Source organism: Pleurodeles waltl, chromosome 3_1 (assembly GCF_031143425.1).
Source record: "Pleurodeles waltl isolate 20211129_DDA chromosome 3_1, aPleWal1.hap1.20221129, whole genome shotgun sequence".
In the NCBI taxonomy this organism is placed as follows: domain Eukaryota; kingdom Metazoa; phylum Chordata; class Amphibia; order Caudata; family Salamandridae; genus Pleurodeles; species Pleurodeles waltl.
This window is the reverse complement of record NC_090440.1, coordinates 1,878,911,066-1,878,930,607: the sequence shown is the minus strand read 5'-3', so window position 1 is coordinate 1,878,930,607 and position 19,542 is coordinate 1,878,911,066. Positions and strand designations below refer to the sequence as shown.

The 19,542-nt window shown below is 45.7% G+C and overlaps 1 protein-coding gene across 3 annotated transcripts in view; it reads left to right on the top strand.

The window, feature by feature from the left end:
- FASTKD2 (FAST kinase domains 2) overlaps positions 1-19,542 on the top strand; it is a 211,076-nt gene that overhangs the window by 95,939 nt on the left and 95,595 nt on the right. For all 3 annotated transcript variants that reach the window (XM_069225975.1, XM_069225974.1, XM_069225973.1), the window contains one exon: positions 14,825-14,988. In XM_069225975.1, coding sequence (XP_069082076.1) covers positions 14,825-14,988 — 164 coding nt within the window. The remainder of the gene's footprint in view (positions 1-14,824; positions 14,989-19,542) is intronic.

The following is a 19,542-nucleotide window of genomic DNA, read 5'->3' as shown; positions in this document are numbered from 1 at the left end:
CCAGGCAGTAGTCTTAAAATGCTAACAGAGATTTACAGTGGAATCTGTATTTCTATATCAGAAAAATTGAAGATCTGAATCAGCTGCTAGTATAACGCATGCTGGAATTTGAAAGTTGCTGACTTGTTAACACAGTCACTGTAAAATACCCAGGCTAAATGTGTACCCTTTTTTGTAACATGTTAGGAATTGTAAAGGTGCCCAGAGTTTGTAAGATACCCTGTGGTGGACTGTGGATATAGTCAAAATATGACAACATTGTGTGAGAAAGTAGCCTCTTTCTAACATGGTTACCCCCATTTTTGGCCTATTTGTCAGTGTGTTTTGACTATGTCACTGGGATCCTACTAATCAGGAACCCAGTACTAATGGTTTGTGGCCTACTTGTCAATATGTTTCACTGTTTCCGTCACTATACTTTACTGTGTCACTGGAGTCCTGCTAACCAGAACTCCAGTGTGTAGGAAGTTGGCTCTGTATGTGCTATTTCAAAGTAAGGAATAGCATGCACAGAGTCCAAGGGTTCCCCTTAGAGGTAAAATAGTGGTAAAAATAGATAATACTAATGCTCTATTTTGTGGTAGTGTGGTCGAGCAGTAGGCTTATCCAAGGAGTAGTGTTACGCATTTGTTGCACATACACAAGACAATAAATGAGGTACACACACTCAGAGACAAATCCAGCCAATAGGTTTTTATATAGAAAAATATCTTTTCTTAGTTTATTTTAAGAACCACAGGTTCAAATTCTACATGTAATATCTCATTCGAAAGGTATTGCAGGTAAGTACTTTAGGAACTTCAAATCATCAAAATTGCATGTATACTTTTCAAGTTATTGACAAATAGCTGTTTTAAAAGTGGACACTTAGTGCAATTTTCACAGCTCCTGGGGGAGGTAAGTTTTTGTTAGTTTTACCAGGTAAGTAGGACACTTACAGGGTTCAGTTCTTGGTCCAAGGTAGCCCACCGTTGGGGGTTCAGAGCAACCCCAAAGTCACCACACCAGCAGCTCAGGGCCGGTCAGGTGCAGAGTTCAAAGTGGTGCCCAAAACACATAGGCTAGAATGGAGAGAAGGGGGGTGCCCCGGTTCCGGTCCACTTGCAGGTAAGTACCCGCGTCTTTGGAGGGCAGACCAGGGGGGTTTTGTAGGGCACCGGGGGGGACACAGGTCCACACAGAAATTTCACCCTCAGCAGCGCGGGGGCGGCCGGGTGCAGTGTAGGAACAGGCGTCGGGTTCGCAGTGTTAGTCTATGAGAGATCTCGGGATCTCTTCAGCGCTGCAGGCCGGCAAGGGGGGGATTCCTCGGGGAAACCTCCACTTGGGCAAGGGAGAGGGACTCCTGGGGGTCACTTCTCCAGTGAAAGTCCGGTCCTTCAGGTCCTGGGGGCTGCGGGTGCAGGGTCTCTCCCAGGCGTCGGGACTTTAGGTTCAAAGAGTCGCGGTCAGGGGAAGCCTCGGGATTCCCTCTGCAGGCGGCGCTGTGGGGGCTCAGGGGGGACAGGTTTTGGTACTCACAGTATCAGAGTAGTCCTGGGGTCCCTCCTGAGGTGTTGGATCGCCACCAGCCGAGTCGGGGTCGCCGGGTGCAGTGTTGCAAGTCTCACGCTTCTTGCGGGGAGCTTGCAGGGTTCTTTAAAGCTGCTGGAAACAAAGTTGCAGCTTTTCTTGGAGCAGGTCCGCTGTCCTCGGGAGTTTCTTGTCTTTTCGAAGCAGGGGCAGTCCTCAGAGGATGTCGAGGTCGCTGGTCCCTTTGGAAGGCGTCGCTGGAGCAGGATCTTTGGAAGGCAGGAGACAGGCCGGTGAGTTTCTGGAGCCAAGGCAGTTGTCGTCTTCTGGTCTTCCGCTGCAGGGGTTTTCAGCTGGGCAGTCCTTCTTCTTGTAGTTGCAGGAATCTAATTTTCTAGGGTTCAGGGTAGCCCTTAAATACTAAATTTAAGGGCGTGTTTAGGTCTGGGGGGTTAGTAGCCAATGGCTACTAGCCCTGAGGGTGGGTACACCCTCTTTGTGCCTCCTCCCAAGGGGAGGGGGTCACAATCCTAACCCTATTGGGGGAATCCTCCATCTGCAAGATGGAGGATTTCTAAAAGTTAGAGTCACTTCAGCTCAGGACACCTTAGGGGCTGTCCTGACTGGCCAGTGACTCCTCCTTGTTGTTTTCTTTGTTCCCTCCAGCCTTGCCGCCAAAAGTGGGGGCCGTGGCCGGAGGGGGCGGGCAACTCCACTAAGCTGGAGTGCCCTGCTGGGCTGTGACAAAGGGGGGAGCCTTTGAGGCTCACCGCCAGGTGTCACAGTTCCTGCCTGGGGGAGGTGTTAGCATCTCCACCCAGTGCAGGCTTTGTTACTGGCCTCAGAGTGACAAAGGCACTCTCCCCATGGGGCCAGCAACATGTCTCTAGTGTGGCAGGCTGCTGGAACTAGTCAGCCTACACAGACAGTCGGTTAAGTTTCAGGGGGCACCTCTAAGGTGCCCTCTGGGGTGTATTTTACAATAAAATGTACACTGGCATCAGTGTGCATTTATTGTGCTGAGAAGTTTGATACCAAACTTCCCAGTTTTCAGTGTAGCCATTATGGTGCTGTGGAGTTCGTGTTTGACAGACTCCCAGACCATATACTCTTATGGCTACCCTGCACTTACAATGTCTAAGGTTTGGTTTAGACACTGTAGGGGTACCATGCTCATGCACTGGTACCCTCACCTATGGTATAGTGCACCCTGCCTTAGGGCTGTAAGGCCTGCTAGAGGGGTGTCTTACCTATACTGCATAGGCAGTGAGAGGCTGGCATGGCACCCTGAGGGGAGTGCCATGTCGACTTACTCATTTTGTTCTCACTAGCACACACAGGCTTGTAAGCAGTGTGTCTGTGCTGAGTGAGGGGTCTCTAGGGTGGCATAAGACATGCTGCAGCCCTTAGAGACCTTCCTTGGCATCAGGGCCCTTGGTACTAGAAGTACCAGTTACAAGGGACTTATCTGAATGCCAGGGTGTGCCAATTGTGGATACAATGGTACATTTTAGGTGAAGGAACACTGGTGCTGGGGCCTGGTTAGCAGGGTCCCAGCACTCTTCTCAGTCAAGTCAGCATCAGTATCAGGCAAAAAGTGGGGGGTTACTGCAACAGGGAGCCATTTCTTTACACAAGCCCCCCCCAGCCCACAGGCCAGGAGACTCAGCCCAAGCTGGGAGAGTCTTCCTAGTCTGTCAGGCGAGGAAGAGTAGGAGAAATAGGCTGGTTAGTTGCAGGGCCTACTCTGCCTTACATCCTTCTGTTCAGGTCATTCCCTTTGGGGAACTGACCTACTTCCACAGTGATAGGACCTAGTCTGAATTGCCTCTTGTCTGCCTCTTCAATGTCTCCACCCATTCTTTCTATTTTGGTCTTAGAGGTATCCACCTCTGCTAACCTTATCTTGGCCAGGGTTACCCCTAGCTTACCCAGAGAGGTTACCCAGAGCTGGAGTAACCCCACCATGACCAATAGGGTCAGGGGGCCTAACTTGCTATTTGGCATGGGGTCAGACCACCATGCTAAGGATAGTGCAGCCATAAAGGCTAACACCCAGCAGAGGCCACTGACAGCTGTCAGTGCCCAGAACCACACCTTTAGCTCTTCACCTAAAAGGGAAGGGGCTAAGTTACAGGCCTCTTTGGGTTCAGGTTGCCTGTCTGCTGTATTAGAGTGGGGGGTTACCACATCTTGTAGTAAACACCCTTCTTCCACTCTTTCTTCTGTTAGCTGAGGAGCCACCCACTCAGGTTTAACAGTTGCCTGACTAGCCAGGACTTCTTGTGGGTCAGGTTGGACTTTATCAGGGCCATTTTTGGAGTTCTCCCCTACTGGAGCAGAATCTCCTTGGCTTGCTGTAACCTTGGCTAAAGGTTGTCCACCCTTCCTACTCTGTTTTCTTTTCTTCTTCTTCTGGGGCCTGCTTGCATTTACTGCAGAGGCAGGACTTCCAGAATCCTTGGGAGAGGACTGGCACGGGACCAGTTCCTCTCTTGGGCTCTGACTAACCTCTGGGTAGTCATTTCCAAGGAGACAATCAAGGGGGAGGTCTGTACTGACTACTACCCTTCTCCAGCTAAGAGTGCCACCCACTTCTATGGGTACTAAAGCCACAGGCCTCTTAGTGACCCTGTCTAGGCTAACTCTTACCCTGGCAGTCTCACCTGGGATGTACTGGTTTGAGAGCACCAGCCTGTCATGCACAATAGTGTGACTGGCACAAGTGTCTCTCAGGGCAGTGGTTGGGATTCCATTCACCAGTAGGTGGTGGAAGTGTCTACTTCCCTCTGGAATCTCCAACTCACCTGTTGGGCCCTGTTTCCAGTTGAAGGCTATGAAGACCTCCTCATCTGAGGAGTCATCTCCCATGGCTACACTGGTTACCCCTGGAATTTTGTTCTGGGGTTTGTTTTTGGGACAAGAAGTGTCCTTGGTGTGGTGCCCAGACTGTTTACAGTTGTGGCACCATGCCTTAGTGGCATCCCAGTTCTTACCCTGGTACCCACCTTTGTTTTGGGTTGTGTCTTGGGGCCCACCCACCTGTTCTGGTTTTTGGGGGCCTACAGATGACTCTTTTTCTTTGTTTCTAGTGTCACCCACTTTCTCCTGGGGAGTTTTTGTAACCCCTTTCTTTTGGTCACCCCCAGTGGAAGATTTGGTTACCCTAGTCTTGACCCAGTGGTCTGCCTTCTTTCCCAATTCTTGGGGAGAAATTGGACCTAGGTCTACCAGATACTGATGCAACTTTTCATTGAAGCAGTTACTTAAAATGTGTTCTTTCATAAACAAATTATAAAGCCCAACATAGTCACACACTTCATTTCCAGTTAACCAACCATCTAGTGTTTTTACTGAGTAGTCTACAAAATCAACCCAGGTCTGGCTCGAGGATTTTTGAGCCCCCCTGAATCTAATTCTATACTCCTCAGTGGAGAATCCAAAGCCCTCAATCAGGGTACCCTTCATGAGGTCATAAGATTCTGCATCTTTTCCAGAGAGTGTGAGGAGTCTATCCCTACACTTTCCAGTGAACATTTCCCAAAGGAGAGCACCCCAGTGAGATCTGTTCACTTTTCTGGTTACACAAGCCCTCTCAAAAGCTGTGAACCATTTGGTGATGTCATCACCATCTTCATATTTAGTTACAATCCCTTTAGGGATTTTCAACATGTCAGGAGAATCTCTGACCCTATTTATGTTGCTGCCACCATCGATGGGACCTAGGCCCATCTCTTTTCTTTCCCTTTCTATGGCTAGGAGCTGCTTTTCCAAAGCCAATCTTTTGACCATCCTGGCTAACAGGGGGTCATCTTCACTGGAGTTATCCTCAGTGATTTCAGAGGTGTTGGTCTCTCCTGTGAGGGAACCAGCATCTCTGACTATTATTTTTGGAGTCAGGGTTTGAGGGACCCTGTTCTCCCTAGATAGGACTGGTAGGGGGGAATTTTCCTCCAAGTCACTATCCTCTTCCTCTGAGTTGTCACCCTCAGAGGGGTTGGCCTTTTCAAACTCTGCCAAAAGCTCCTGGAGCTGTATTTTGGTAGGTTTGGGGCCCATTGTTATTTTCTTTATTTTACAGAGTGACCTTAGCTCCCTCATCTTAAGATGGAGGTAAGGTGTGGTGTCGAGTTCCACCACAGTCACATCTGTGCTAGACATTTTGCTTCTAAAAGTTGGAATACTTTTTAAGAATCTACAACTGGTTCTAGAATCTAATTCAAACTTTTACAAACTTTTAAACTCTAAAAGAAATGCTAAACAGGATCTAACACAAGGCCCTAGCAGGTCTTTTAAGAATTTAGAAAACTTTTCAAATTGCAAAAATCAATTTCTAATGACACTTTTGGAATTTGTCGTGTGATCAGGTATTGGCTGAGTAGTCCAGCAAATGCAAAGTCTTGTACCCCACCGCTGATCCACCAATGTAGGAAGTTGGCTTTGTATGTGCTATTTCAAAGTAAGGAATAGCATGCACAGAGTCCAAGGGTTCCCCTTAGAGGTAAAATAGTGGTAAAAATAGATAATACTAATGCTCTATTTTGTGGTAGTGTGGTCGAGCAGTAGGCTTATCCAAGGAGTAGTGTTACGCATTTGTTGCACATACACAAGACAATAAATGAGGTACACACACTCAGAGACAAATCCAGCCAATAGGTTTTTATATAGAAAAATATCTTTTCTTAGTTTATTTTAAGAACCACAGGTTCAAATTCTACATGTAATATCTCATTCGAAAGGTATTGCAGGTAAGTACTTTAGGAACTTCAAATCATCAAAATTGCATGTATACTTTTCAAGTTATTGACAAATAGCTGTTTTAAAAGTGGACACTTAGTGCAATTTTCACAGCTCCTGGGGGAGGTAAGTTTTTGTTAGTTTTACCAGGTAAGTAGGACACTTACAGGGTTCAGTTCTTGGTCCAAGGTAGCCCACCGTTGGGGGTTCAGAGCAACCCCAAAGTCACCACACCAGCAGCTCAGGGCCGGTCAGGTGCAGAGTTCAAAGTGGTGCCCAAAACACATAGGCTAGAATGGAGAGAAGGGGGGTGCCCCGGTTCCGGTCCACTTGCAGGTAAGTACCCGCGTCTTCGGAGGGCAGACCAGGGGGGTTTTGTAGGGCACCGGGGGGGACACAGGTCCACACAGAAATTTCACCCTCAGCAGCGCGGGGGCGGCCGGGTGCAGTGTAGGAACAGGCGTCGGGTTCGCAGTGTTAGTCTATGAGAGATCTCGGGATCTCTTCAGCGCTGCAGGCCGGCAAGGGGGGGATTCCTCGGGGAAACCTCCACTTGGGCAAGGGAGAGGGACTCCTGGGGGTCACTTCTCCAGTGAAAGTCCGGTCCTTCAGGTCCTGGGGGCTGCGGGTGCAGGGTCTCTCCCAGGCGTCGGGACTTTAGGTTCAAAGAGTCGCGGTCAGGGGAAGCCTCGGGATTCCCTCTGCAGGCGGCGCTGTGGGGGCTCAGGGGGGACAGGTTTTGGTACTCACAGTATCAGAGTAGTCCTGGGGTCCCTCCTGAGGTGTTGGATCGCCACCAGCCGAGTCGGGGTCGCCGGGTGCAGTGTTGCAAGTCTCACGCTTCTTGCGGGGAGCTTGCAGGGTTCTTTAAAGCTGCTGGAAACAAAGTTGCAGCTTTTCTTGGAGCAGGTCCGCTGTCCTCGGGAGTTTCTTGTCTTTTCGAAGCAGGGGCAGTCCTCAGAGGATGTCGAGGTCGCTGGTCCCTTTGGAAGGCGTCGCTGGAGCAGGATCTTTGGAAGGCAGGAGACAGGCCGGTGAGTTTCTGGAGCCAAGGCAGTTGTCGTCTTCTGGTCTTCCGCTGCAGGGGTTTTCAGCTGGGCAGTCCTTCTTCTTGTAGTTGCAGGAATCTAATTTTCTAGGGTTCAGGGTAGCCCTTAAATACTAAATTTAAGGGCGTGTTTAGGTCTGGGGGGTTAGTAGCCAATGGCTACTAGCCCTGAGGGTGGGTACACCCTCTTTGTGCCTCCTCCCAAGGGGAGGGGGTCACAATCCTAACCCTATTGGGGGAATCCTCCATCTGCAAGATGGAGGATTTCTAAAAGTTAGAGTCACTTCAGCTCAGGACACCTTAGGGGCTGTCCTGACTGGCCAGTGACTCCTCCTTGTTGTTTTCTTTGTTCCCTCCAGCCTTGCCGCCAAAAGTGGGGGCCGTGGCCGGAGGGGGCGGGCAACTCCACTAAGCTGGAGTGCCCTGCTGGGCTGTGACAAAGGGGGGAGCCTTTGAGGCTCACCGCCAGGTGTCACAGTTCCTGCCTGGGGGAGGTGTTAGCATCTCCACCCAGTGCAGGCTTTGTTACTGGCCTCAGAGTGACAAAGGCACTCTCCCCATGGGGCCAGCAACATGTCTCTAGTGTGGCAGGCTGCTGGAACTAGTCAGCCTACACAGACAGTCGGTTAAGTTTCAGGGGGCACCTCTAAGGTGCCCTCTGGGGTGTATTTTACAATAAAATGTACACTGGCATCAGTGTGCATTTATTGTGCTGAGAAGTTTGATACCAAACTTCCCAGTTTTCAGTGTAGCCATTATGGTGCTGTGGAGTTCGTGTTTGACAGACTCCCAGACCATATACTCTTATGGCTACCCTGCACTTACAATGTCTAAGGTTTGGTTTAGACACTGTAGGGGTACCATGCTCATGCACTGGTACCCTCACCTATGGTATAGTGCACCCTGCCTTAGGGCTGTAAGGCCTGCTAGAGGGGTGTCTTACCTATACTGCATAGGCAGTGAGAGGCTGGCATGGCACCCTGAGGGGAGTGCCATGTCGACTTACTCATTTTGTTCTCACTAGCACACACAGGCTTGTAAGCAGTGTGTCTGTGCTGAGTGAGGGGTCTCTAGGGTGGCATAAGACATGCTGCAGCCCTTAGAGACCTTCCTTGGCATCAGGGCCCTTGGTACTAGAAGTACCAGTTACAAGGGACTTATCTGAATGCCAGGGTGTGCCAATTGTGGATACAATGGTACATTTTAGGTGAAGGAACACTGGTGCTGGGGCCTGGTTAGCAGGGTCCCAGCACTCTTCTCAGTCAAGTCAGCATCAGTATCAGGCAAAAAGTGGGGGGTTACTGCAACAGGGAGCCATTTCTTTACACAGTGCTTATGCTCTCTCTGGTTCCAAATTTGTACTTGCGTACTGGTAACCCAGTATACCACTCCAAAATGTCATACTGGACCCCTATTATAAGTCCCTAGTATATGGTACCTAGGGCAAGGGGGTTCCAGGGGATCCTTATGGGCTGCAGCATTTCTTTTGCCACCCATAAAGAGCCCCTACAAAGGCTTCTACAGGACTGCCATTGCAGCCTGTGTGAAATAGTGCATGCACTTTTTCACAGCCATTTTCACTGCACCAGGTAACTTGTAAGTCACCTATATGTCAGGCCTTCAGACCCTGAAGGCTGGGTGTAAAGTACCTGTGTGTGAGGGCACCCCTGGACTAGCAGAGCTGCCCCCACGTTGTCCAGGTGCATTTTCCCGGACTTCGTGAGTGCGGGACGCCATTTTAAGTGTACACTGTACATACACCAATACCTATGCACAGCTTCACAATGGTCACTCCGAATAAGGCCATGTAAGGTGTCTAACAACTGGGAACTGTCCTCCAATACTGATTCCAGTAATGGTTGCACAATCCCATACACTCAGGGGGCTCCACAGTGGACCCCCAGTACTGCCATTCCAGCCGTCTGAGGTTTCCACTGCAGCACCAGCTGTTGCCACCTCACAGACAGGCTTCTGCCCTCCTGGGGCTTGAGCAGCTCAATCCCAGGAAGGCTGAACAATGCATGTCCTTTAGGAGAGGGGTGTTACACCCTCTTTTTGGAAATAGGTGTTACAGGCATGGGAGGGGTATCCTCCCAGAGCCTCTGGAAATGCTTTGAAGGGCACAGATGGTCAGATGGTGCCCTCCTTGCATAATCCAGTCTACACCTGTTCAGGGACCCCCAGTCACTGCTCTGGTGCGAAACTGGACAACGGAAAGGGGAGTGACCCCTGGGATGGTCATCTCCAGAGCTCGTCCAGAGTGTCCCTGGGTTCTGTAGTCTTGTTTTCAGGGTGGTCAGGGAACTCTCAGAGCATCTGAGTGGCCAGTGCCAGCAGGTGACGTAAGAGATCCTGAAAGGTGCTTACCTTGTTTGGTGACCAATCCCCCTTTCAGGGCTATTTAGGGTCTCTCTTCTGGGTGTTTCTTCAGATTCGGATTGCAAGACTCCACCAGGAATCCTCTGCATCCTTTACTTCATCGTCTACCGATGGATCAACTGCTGACTGCTCCAGAAATTCTACAAAACTGCAACAAAGAAGCAAAGATGACTTCTGCAACATTGTATCTTTGGCACCTGCCAGCAACTGTAACAGTTTCCAGGTCGTGCATCCACTGAGGACTGCCAGTCTTCAGCCTGCACCAGAAGAACCGAAGGAATCTCCTGTGGAGTGACAGTCACTTCCCTGCTTCAGCAGGCACCTCTCTGCAGTGATGACCAGTGGCTTGGGTCCCCTCTCCAGACGACAGGCGTGGTTAGCTAAAGTGACTTCGACAGTCCCATTGTCCAGCTGTCCAATTTTGGTGGAGATAAGAGCTTGCCTTCCCATGCAAGACAGTACCCCCGTGCTTGCGTGACTTGAAGTTGCCAAGGCTTGTGTGCGATCTTCCAAGAAGTTGTTTGTGCACAGCACAGATTAGGCCCCCAGCACTCCATCCTGTGAGACACAGCTTCTTGATTGGTTCTCCGGCAGCGTGGGAATCCTTTGTGTTGTGCTGCGTGGGCCTCCATTTGCACCTCCTTTGTCCCTATGCTGTGGGACTCCTGTGTGCACTGCCTGGTCTTCTGAGGGCTCTCTGAGTTGCTGAGTAGAGGCCACCAGGTCGCTCCTGGTCCCGGGCAGCACCATTTTCAGCTAACCGCAAGCTTTGCGTTTGCCAAGACTTTATGGCGGAATCCAGCGACTCAAACCAGACTGCATTCATCCATCCGGCGTGGGACATCTTCTGCACCAACCAGGAATGAGTATCTGTCTTCTTCGGTGCCATACTGACTTTGTCTTCTCACTGGTGGTTCTTCTTTTGCACCTTCATCCAGGTTAGCATGGGCTCTTATTCTCCCTGGACTCTTCAGTACTTCTTGTACATGGTCCCCTTCTTCCACAGGTCTTCAGGTCCAGGAATCCATCGTTGGCGTCTTGCAGTCTCTTCTGGTTCTTGCATAATCTTCTATCAAGACTTCTAGTGTGTTTTTGGAAACTTGCTGTGTTTTACTCCTGCTTTCCTGGGCCCTGGGGTGGGGTATTTTATTTACCTTAGATGTCTTCTTACACTCCCAGCGCTCCTCTACACAATACACTTGCCTAGGTGGGAAACAGACTTTCGCATTCCACTATTTTAGTGTATGGTTTGTGTTCTCCGTAGGCCCATTGCAACCTATTGTGATTTTCACTGTTTGCACTATTTACTTACCTGTTTTTGGTTACTAGTGTATATATTGTGCAATTTACTTACCTCCTAAGGGAGTATAGTCTCCAAAGTATTTTTGGCATTGTGTGTCTAAAATAAAGTACCTTTATTTTTGTAACACGGAGTATTGTCTTTCATGTGTGTGACTACAGTGGTATTGTAAGAGCTTTGCATGTCTCCTAGTGCAGCCTTGGCTGCTCTTTCTACAGCTGCTTCTAGACAGCCTGGCTTCTAGACACTGATGATATTTCACTAATAAGGGATAACTGGACCTGGTATAAGGTGTAAGTACCTTTGGTACCCACTACAAACCAGGCCAGCCTCATACACATTTGTTCTAAATAATGTGCAGTGCGAAAAGGTGTTTTATTTCTTCCTCACAACTGCACAGTCAGCAGTTTTGTTGTGCTAAGATAATGTTATGCCCGTCTTTCAGAAACCAAAAAGTAGAAAAAATATTTGTTTCCACCACAGTTTTTCAATTTGAAATGATGATGAATCGAGAACATCATACATTTGTGAAAACTAAACAAAATTCATTAAGGAGTCATTTATGTAGATTGTACAGTGTTTCCCTAAAACCACTAATTGGTGTAATAGAAAATAGTGACTGTAAGTGAGGAAAAAATAAGAAATAGAGAACAAGGTTTTCAAGTGTATATTTAGGAATGAAGGTCATCTACGAAAATAATAGACCGTTATCAGCTTAACTCTTCAGTTGCAAAGAGATAGTGTTTGTAGTTTTATGCAAAAAACAGTGATACCTAGAGCCAAAATAAGCAAAACCAAAGGGAAAAAAAAACAAGTTAAAGTTTGCACTGATTTTTCATTGTTTGCTGGTTTTGCATCTCTTAATGATCAAACATTTAATTAACATTGGGTTTAAAAAATAAAAACTATGCTTTTTTTAATGTACCCAAGAATCCAATTATAGAGATATGGGACATTTTTGTCACTCCTAATTTTGGATTACCCATATTGTTAGGTGAGTGAAACATTTTATTTTCCAGAAAAATACTTTTTTAAAGCACCTTAGAAAAGTAAACCAAAAATGTGAAGAAATTCAGTAGGTAATTCCCAGTAACCCACCATTCTGTGTTCTCACACTTGCCCCCCAAAAAAATAGTACCTCACGTTTGTTGGGGGTGGCGATGGACCAGGACAAGAGATGCCTAACAAAGTGCCAAAACTGTGACCCATTAAAGTCTGTGTGATATCAATTTGTCATTTACATGGTCACAGTATTGGTCTGTTCTGTCACATACAATAGGCTCACTCACACAGTGAGGCAACTCAGTACTTTCACCCGTATTATAACAATGGTGAGGCATGCTGTTTATTAAAATCTGTTTATCCAATGTAGATTTCCCTGGGTCCCTAGTTTTCAGAAGTGCTTATGCTTACTACAACTCTCAGGGTGGGATGCACATACTGCAGCCATCCCCAACAGAACCCATGGGGAAATTGGGGTTTGGTTAGGCATTGTTTTAGCATTTTCTGGGCTTTTTAGGTAAGAAAACTTTTGGGGATTCACGCTGGCTACATCACTCTGGATTGCCCCAGCTCTCAGTTTAAGAAAGTCTAGGTGTTGGCAGGTTTCCCTTATGTCCCGGAGAACCCAGGCTCAAAAGATTTCAGCTATACCAGTTATGAAATATTAAGAACAAAACAATGATCCAGAATTCCCAGAATGGTGATGCAGGTTTTATCTGTACCTCCCCACTGTTGTATGCCATCATCTCAGGGAAGCTTGAGGGTTTGACTTTCCGCTGAGAACTTTAAAAAAAAAAAAAAAAAAAAAAAGGACATTAAAATAAAGCATTTAAAAGTACATTTTCAAATACATTTCTGAGAAAATAGGCTTTGGGAGGGCACTCATGAAATATTCTGGATTTCCCAGTGTGCCATTCGATCCTTACTGTTCCTAGGTCTGATGCGTTTTCATCTACTGCAACAGCATTTTGGGAAAATGCTGCTTTTTTCAGTACAATTTCCCAAGAAAAAAAGTCTATCAAACATAGGGTGTTAAAAATTTAATTTCATATAGTCTGTCACATCTAAAAAGCATCCATCTACACTTCACAATCTTACTTCCTTTTGCTTTACCAACTTGCGCTCTCAAGTAAACTTTTAATCATGTTACAACTGAATTTCTCCATCAAATGAGCAGAATGAATAAATAATGGATAAGTAAAAATGGTGCTCCTCTATCACAATCTTCTGCAGCACAGTGCAGAGTTAAACAGATTGGGCAGGCCCATACTCCAGTGCTATTGCTCAGGTTATTTAAACTGGACAGCAGAGGAGTTTCCAGACACACAAAACAGGCAGCAGTAGTGATTCTCAGTTACATACCTGCTTCAAATATATATTTGCAAATGGATTCATTTTGCCTCAAGCCATAATAACTCCCTTGTACTATAGCCTCACATTTGATAGAGACTTTCTGGTATATCTGTCTATCACCATTTCATGCCATGGACACCCACACAATGCAAAGAATTACAACTATATTTCTGTGCTCAGCACTAAACTAAGGGCTCAACCATGCAATGGATGTTCATAATGGGCCATGAATTAGCACCACTATGCTAAGTGCTACATTCTGTTAGGTGTGGGTACTGTCATGCCTTGGATACCCACGTTACTCTTGAAATTACCAAACATGTACCAATGCAAGTATTTTACTAGGAGTGAATATTATGCCATGGATGCAAACAGTTTTCTATGTATTCCCCCATCATTCCAATGTCAGGATTTTACCAAGGACGAACACTGGACACAACCAAGCTTAATATTGAGCTTAGATATGCTGTCATGAGTGCCCACAGTTTAATAATAATCACCTTTATGGCAGAATCAGCATTTTACAATGGATGGGTATCATGCCATGGATACTGCACATTTTAAATAATAAGCACCATATTGCTGGTCCAAACCACATTTTATCAGAGTTTAGCTTGGAGTAGACATTGGAACACTCAGCACACTGACATTTGCGTACCCGCAGACAGAGGCACAAGCAGTCATGCATACACAGTATTCGAGACTGAAAGGTATTTCTTTCCAGTGGTGGCCCAGCTCCCACTGGCTTCCTGACTTGCGATGAGTCTCAGCCTACTTGTCATCCAAGGGTTCACCTTTTCTGTGCCTGGTGCGGGTGACTCATCCAGTGCAGCGGGGTAACTGGGAATGGCTTGCACAGTAAAAAGCAGGGTTACAAATTCAAAATCCACCACAGCTGAGCATCCTAGCTAAGGACAATCATCTACTGATACATAAAATTGAATGGGCAAGTACTACAGGATGTAGCGGACCCTCTATTCTGTCTTTAAGGAATGGTGAGTGATTGTGAGTTGTCATTCAAGTATCACTATCACAATGTCATTGAGTCATAAGAGAAAGCCTCTGCCTATCGTTCGCCATGACCTCAGTATTTGTTAATGATTGCCTCATGCCTCAGACTCGTGAGCACCTGTGATCAATCAGCAGAAAAGTGTCTGGCTCTTCAAACGTAAGTGCCGGCGCTCAGCACAGCAAACACTGGCACAAATTAAGTACCGACTACCCCTTTTTCTTCATGTACAGGTTTCGCCTGCCTCTTAAGTCTAGGTTCACACTTCTCAAACAACCAAAATAAAATTAAAATAACAGTATTTGGAGTGTTGTTTGATAGCTGTTAGCGTTACCTCTCACACAAATAAAAAAGCTGGTTTCCTTTCAAGGGAATATCTTGTACACAGACAAGGACTTCAAACATGTAGCCAGGCCAATATTATATATTTTTTTGGAATTTGGAAAGTCTTTATAATTTACCTTTCCTTTATGTATTATTAAAGGTTTCTGGATGCCTTAAATACTACTTTGGAATTGTATCTTTCTCGGATTCCTGCTGTGGAGCTACTAAGAGTTGTCTATTCCTTTTGTGTAATGGGCTACTTTCCTCAAACGCCTCTCGACCAACTACTCCAAGAGGAAACACTCAACGAGCTGCTAAACTCAGGTGAGAACTCCAGTGATCCATATGGATTTCAAATTTCAACATATCTGATCCTGTAGAAATTAAGATTAATGAATAAGTAGCCAAGTCCAATATTCTTACATCCCCTGTATGGACAATCAACTTTTGGTCCAATAGCTTGGTGGTCATTTATCTATTTTGTCAGTTGCGCTTGCTTTGCCATGAGGATGAATGTTCTTGTGTGTTGCCCTTTCCAGACCCCAAGCATTTTGTCTGTTTAAACTAAAAGTTATTTTAAGTTTGGGTGTCTGCTCTACTTTGGTTCAATCAAGTTTCCTGTTTCTGGCCACGTAAAGGATCCTTTCGCTTTCGTAGATGCTGTCCTCCCTATAGAGAAAGGATTGTAGTGCAGGAAAGATGGAATAAACCAGATTATTACAAAAAAGGTAAATAGCTCAAGTCTTGCTCTTAAAGAGGAAAACTGGTTTTTAACACTGATCAATTATCACATACACATTACATAGCCAAATGAGATGAATGCATATTCTGGCGGTTGCCAATAGGTATAGTTAGGACCATGTTTTCATAGGATTTGGCGTTTGACAAATCTTTACCAAATGTTCAAACAAAAGTGTGCCAGTAATTCTTGTCATTCACGGAAAGATTTGGGGTGACCTGCCAAGCGGGGTCAAGAAAAAGGGGAGGCAAAGAAGTGTGTTTCTCATGTTCATTCCCGCAGTTATTTTGAACATGACTACAGCCTGAACCGCTGGACGGAATTGCACCAAATTTGGCAGCAAGTTAGATTTTGTTCTGCAGATTGTGATTTTTGTTACTTGGTTTAAATTTGTTCAGTGGCTTTAAAGATATTAAAGGGAAAATAAAGGTGTATATCTAGGACCACAGTTCTTGCGCAACACATTTGCAATTTTTTCCAACATGCATCATCCACAAATTCTCAGAGACTCATACAACCTCTCACACGTGTGCAACACGGGGGGGTTTGATTATGGGGGTGGGTTGGCAATTATTGGGGGGTGGTTGGCTGCAGGCACTGCTCCGGTGTTGGGTGGTTATAGGGGTTGGCCGCAGGCCAGCGGCGGTGGATGAATTAACGTATGGTAATTAAATTTACTTTACATTAAACAGGAGATCTTCGCTGGAAAAAAAAACAAAGGTTACAGGGACGGTATAGTTAGGATCTGAATTTGCTCGCACAAAACCATAGAAATTCAGCAGTTATAGTTAGCTCATGTAACTGTAACTCTTTCCCTAAGGTAACTATAACTTGCGCCCCTGACACGCACAGTTTTCTGCTACAGAATTTTACTACAAATGCTACATTGATTTTATCAATTATGTTATCAAAGCTGTCATGAGTGATGTAATATGTGGGATAATTAACATTTACTTTGGAGCACTAATTATAGTTAATTGAACTAACTATAACTGCTGAATGTCTATGGTTTTGTGCAAGTAAATTCAGATCCCAACTATAACGTCCCTCTAACTTTTCTTTTGTGAGTGTGTGTGTGTATCTATGTATGTGTTTGTATGTGTGCGGGTTTGTGTGTGTGTGTGTGTGTGTGTGTGTGTATATATATATATGTATATATATATATACATATATATATATACATACACTTGCACACATTTATATTATATTTTCTAAAAAAAAGAAAATGTAGGGTCATTGAAGGGATACATTTCCTATTCAGTGCTGTTAAAAAGGGCAGTGTAAAAGACTTATGTTTGTCTTTCTATAGTAAGGAAGCTACTTTTAAAGTGAAGTTTCAATGTGGTTTTTGACATTTTAGTATAGGATTTGGAGGCCATGGTTTCCAACTATCATTTCGTGTTGCAGAAAAAGGCTTTCCTGGTAGACACTGCCTTTGTTAGATAAGTATGTAAATTCTTCAGAATGTATGTGCTTCCAAGAAGGTACGGAAGTATATCTAATCCAGCTTCCTTTGTTGTTTCTTTCTATGGGTAATGCCAGGCTTCCATACAAACCAGGACTGTGGATCTGTTGAATTTATTTTGATTTGGGGCTTCCATATAATTTAAATTGCAGCTTCCAGGCTTCTTTTGGTTCTGTAAGCACCATCATTTGTTGGAAAGCCGATCTTAAAGAACTTCTTTTGCTTTAATCATTCTACTTCTAAATTGTACGAATTTCAGGGTGACCATGCTGCTGGCCATTTGCTTATTTAAGACACATTTTATCGTTGAATAGAGTGTAGATTGGCTGGCTGCTCTGCTCAAATTTTAAATCAAGCTTTCCAGGATTGGTAAATGTTACTTTTCCTTTATGGTCATGAAAATCTGGAATTCACTTCCATTGTCGTTGGCAGCCTTTCGAATAGCTTCCCTATTATAAAGGGTTCAAGAGATGGCTTAGAAGTTCTTCTTCAGTGCATTCTTCTGTCATTCATGACCTCATTGCTATTGTCGGGAAACCACTAGAGGTGTACTTTAAAAGATCCTCAAAATAAGATTTATATAATTCTCAAAGTCTTCTTTTCTTTTACTCATTCCATTTTGGCTGAACATAAAATACTTTACAGTTAGTGCAAGAAGAGCTCTGTGATACTACATTACCATCTTGAACTCTGTTGACTCAGGAGCACCCACAGACCCGTGCTCCACCACGTCTTCATCCTTGGGAGCAGGGCTATTTGCAACAAGCTTAGGAGAGTCTTGAACACCTCCATCATCTCTGACCTCTTCCCTGAAGCCTGGCAACTAGTTGAAGTAAGGATTCTCCTGAAGAAACCATCCACCGACCTAGCAGAACCAAAGAACTACCGGCCTATCTTCCTATTCCCCTTTCCCGCGAAGGGTTCTTGAGAAGGCAGTCAACCAACAACTCATCAAACTAGGACATAACAACCTGCTGCTCTCTCTAATCCATATTCTGAACTAAAATAATCACTGAGACAGCCCTGATAGATGCCACCGACGACATCAGCCGCCTTCAGTACTGTCTCCCACCACATCCTGATCAACATACTCCATCAAATCTGGATCCAGGGACACTCCCTCGAATGGTCGACTCATTCCTCACTGGAGGAACCCAGAGTATCCGCCTCCCACCATTCTTTCCTGAACCCAAGAAGGTGATCTGCGGCTTCCCCAAGGATCATCCCTCAGCCTCACCCTCTTCAGAATGTACATGACCCCGCCCCTCCCGGCCAACACTGGCAGATCGCATGGACTAAACATCATCTCTGACGACATCCAGATCATCGTCTCGTTGTCAGAAAACCCCCACCACCATCAGAGCCAACTTCCACAGATGTATGTTGGACATCGCTGACTGGATGAAGGACAACTACCTAAAGCTCAACACGGACAAAATGTAAGTACTTATCTTTAGGAACCGCACCTCGCTATGGAACAAAACATGGTGGCCCACTAAACTCAGCCCCTCTCCCACCTCGACAGACCAAGTCCACAACTTCGACAACATCTTGAACAACAAGCTATCCATAAAGAAACCGGTAAACACTGTCTCATTCTCCTGCTTCCACACCCTGTGCATACTTTGCAGGATCTTCAAGTGGCTCCTAGTCAACATCGTCACTTAGGCTGCCATCACCAGCAGATTCGTCTATGGGAACACTCTACGTCGGAATCACTGCGTGCCTCCTGAAGAGACTAAAGACAATACAAAACTCAGCAGCCAGACTCATGCATTACCTCCCCAGATGAACCCACGTCGCACCCCACCTCAAGTAGCTACACTGGCTCGCGGTCCAGAAAAGATGCAGGTTCAAGATGGTAACCCACGCATACAAAGTCCTGTACAACGAAGGACCAGCATACATCAACAAAGGCATGACCTTTGTTGGACCTGGCCCTTTTTGCAGGATTATTCCCAAACCTTTGCCTTCTTCCTCCTATTTTTTTTCTGACCTTTTTTTTGTTGGCTTTAGGACTCTGTGCCCCTTACCATTGCTAACCAGTGCAAAAGTGCATATGCTCTCTGTCTAAAATGTATTGGTGATTGGTTTCTCCATGATTGGCATATTTGATTTACTAGTAAGTCCCTAGTCAGGTGTGCCCAGTGCCTGTGAATCAAACGCTACTAGTGGGCCTGCAGCACTGATTGTGCTGCCCACATGAATAATACAGCAAACATGTGTCAGGTTTTCCATTGCAGTGTCTGTGTGTGCAGTTGTAAACTGCCATTTCGACCTGACAAATGCACCCACTTGCCAGACCAAAACCTTCCCTTTTAGTACGTTTGTCACCCCTAAGGTAGGCCAAAGGCAGCCCCATGGGCAGGGTGAGGTGTATTTAAAAGATAGGACATGTACTAATGTGTCTTTCGTGTCCTGATGGTGAAATACTTTTAAATTCTGTATTGCAAGGCCCATCACTCCCATAGGATAACATGGGGATTGCCTTGAAATATTTTTTATGTGAAATTTCCCTTTGAGGGCAGATGGGAATATGGAGTTTGTGGTCTCTGAACTCACAATTTAAAATTACATCTTTTGGTGAAGTTGGTTTTTGAATTTTAAGTTTTAAAATGCCACTTTTAGGAAGAGTTACTAAACTATTGTGTGCTTCTGCTTGTGTGCATTCACT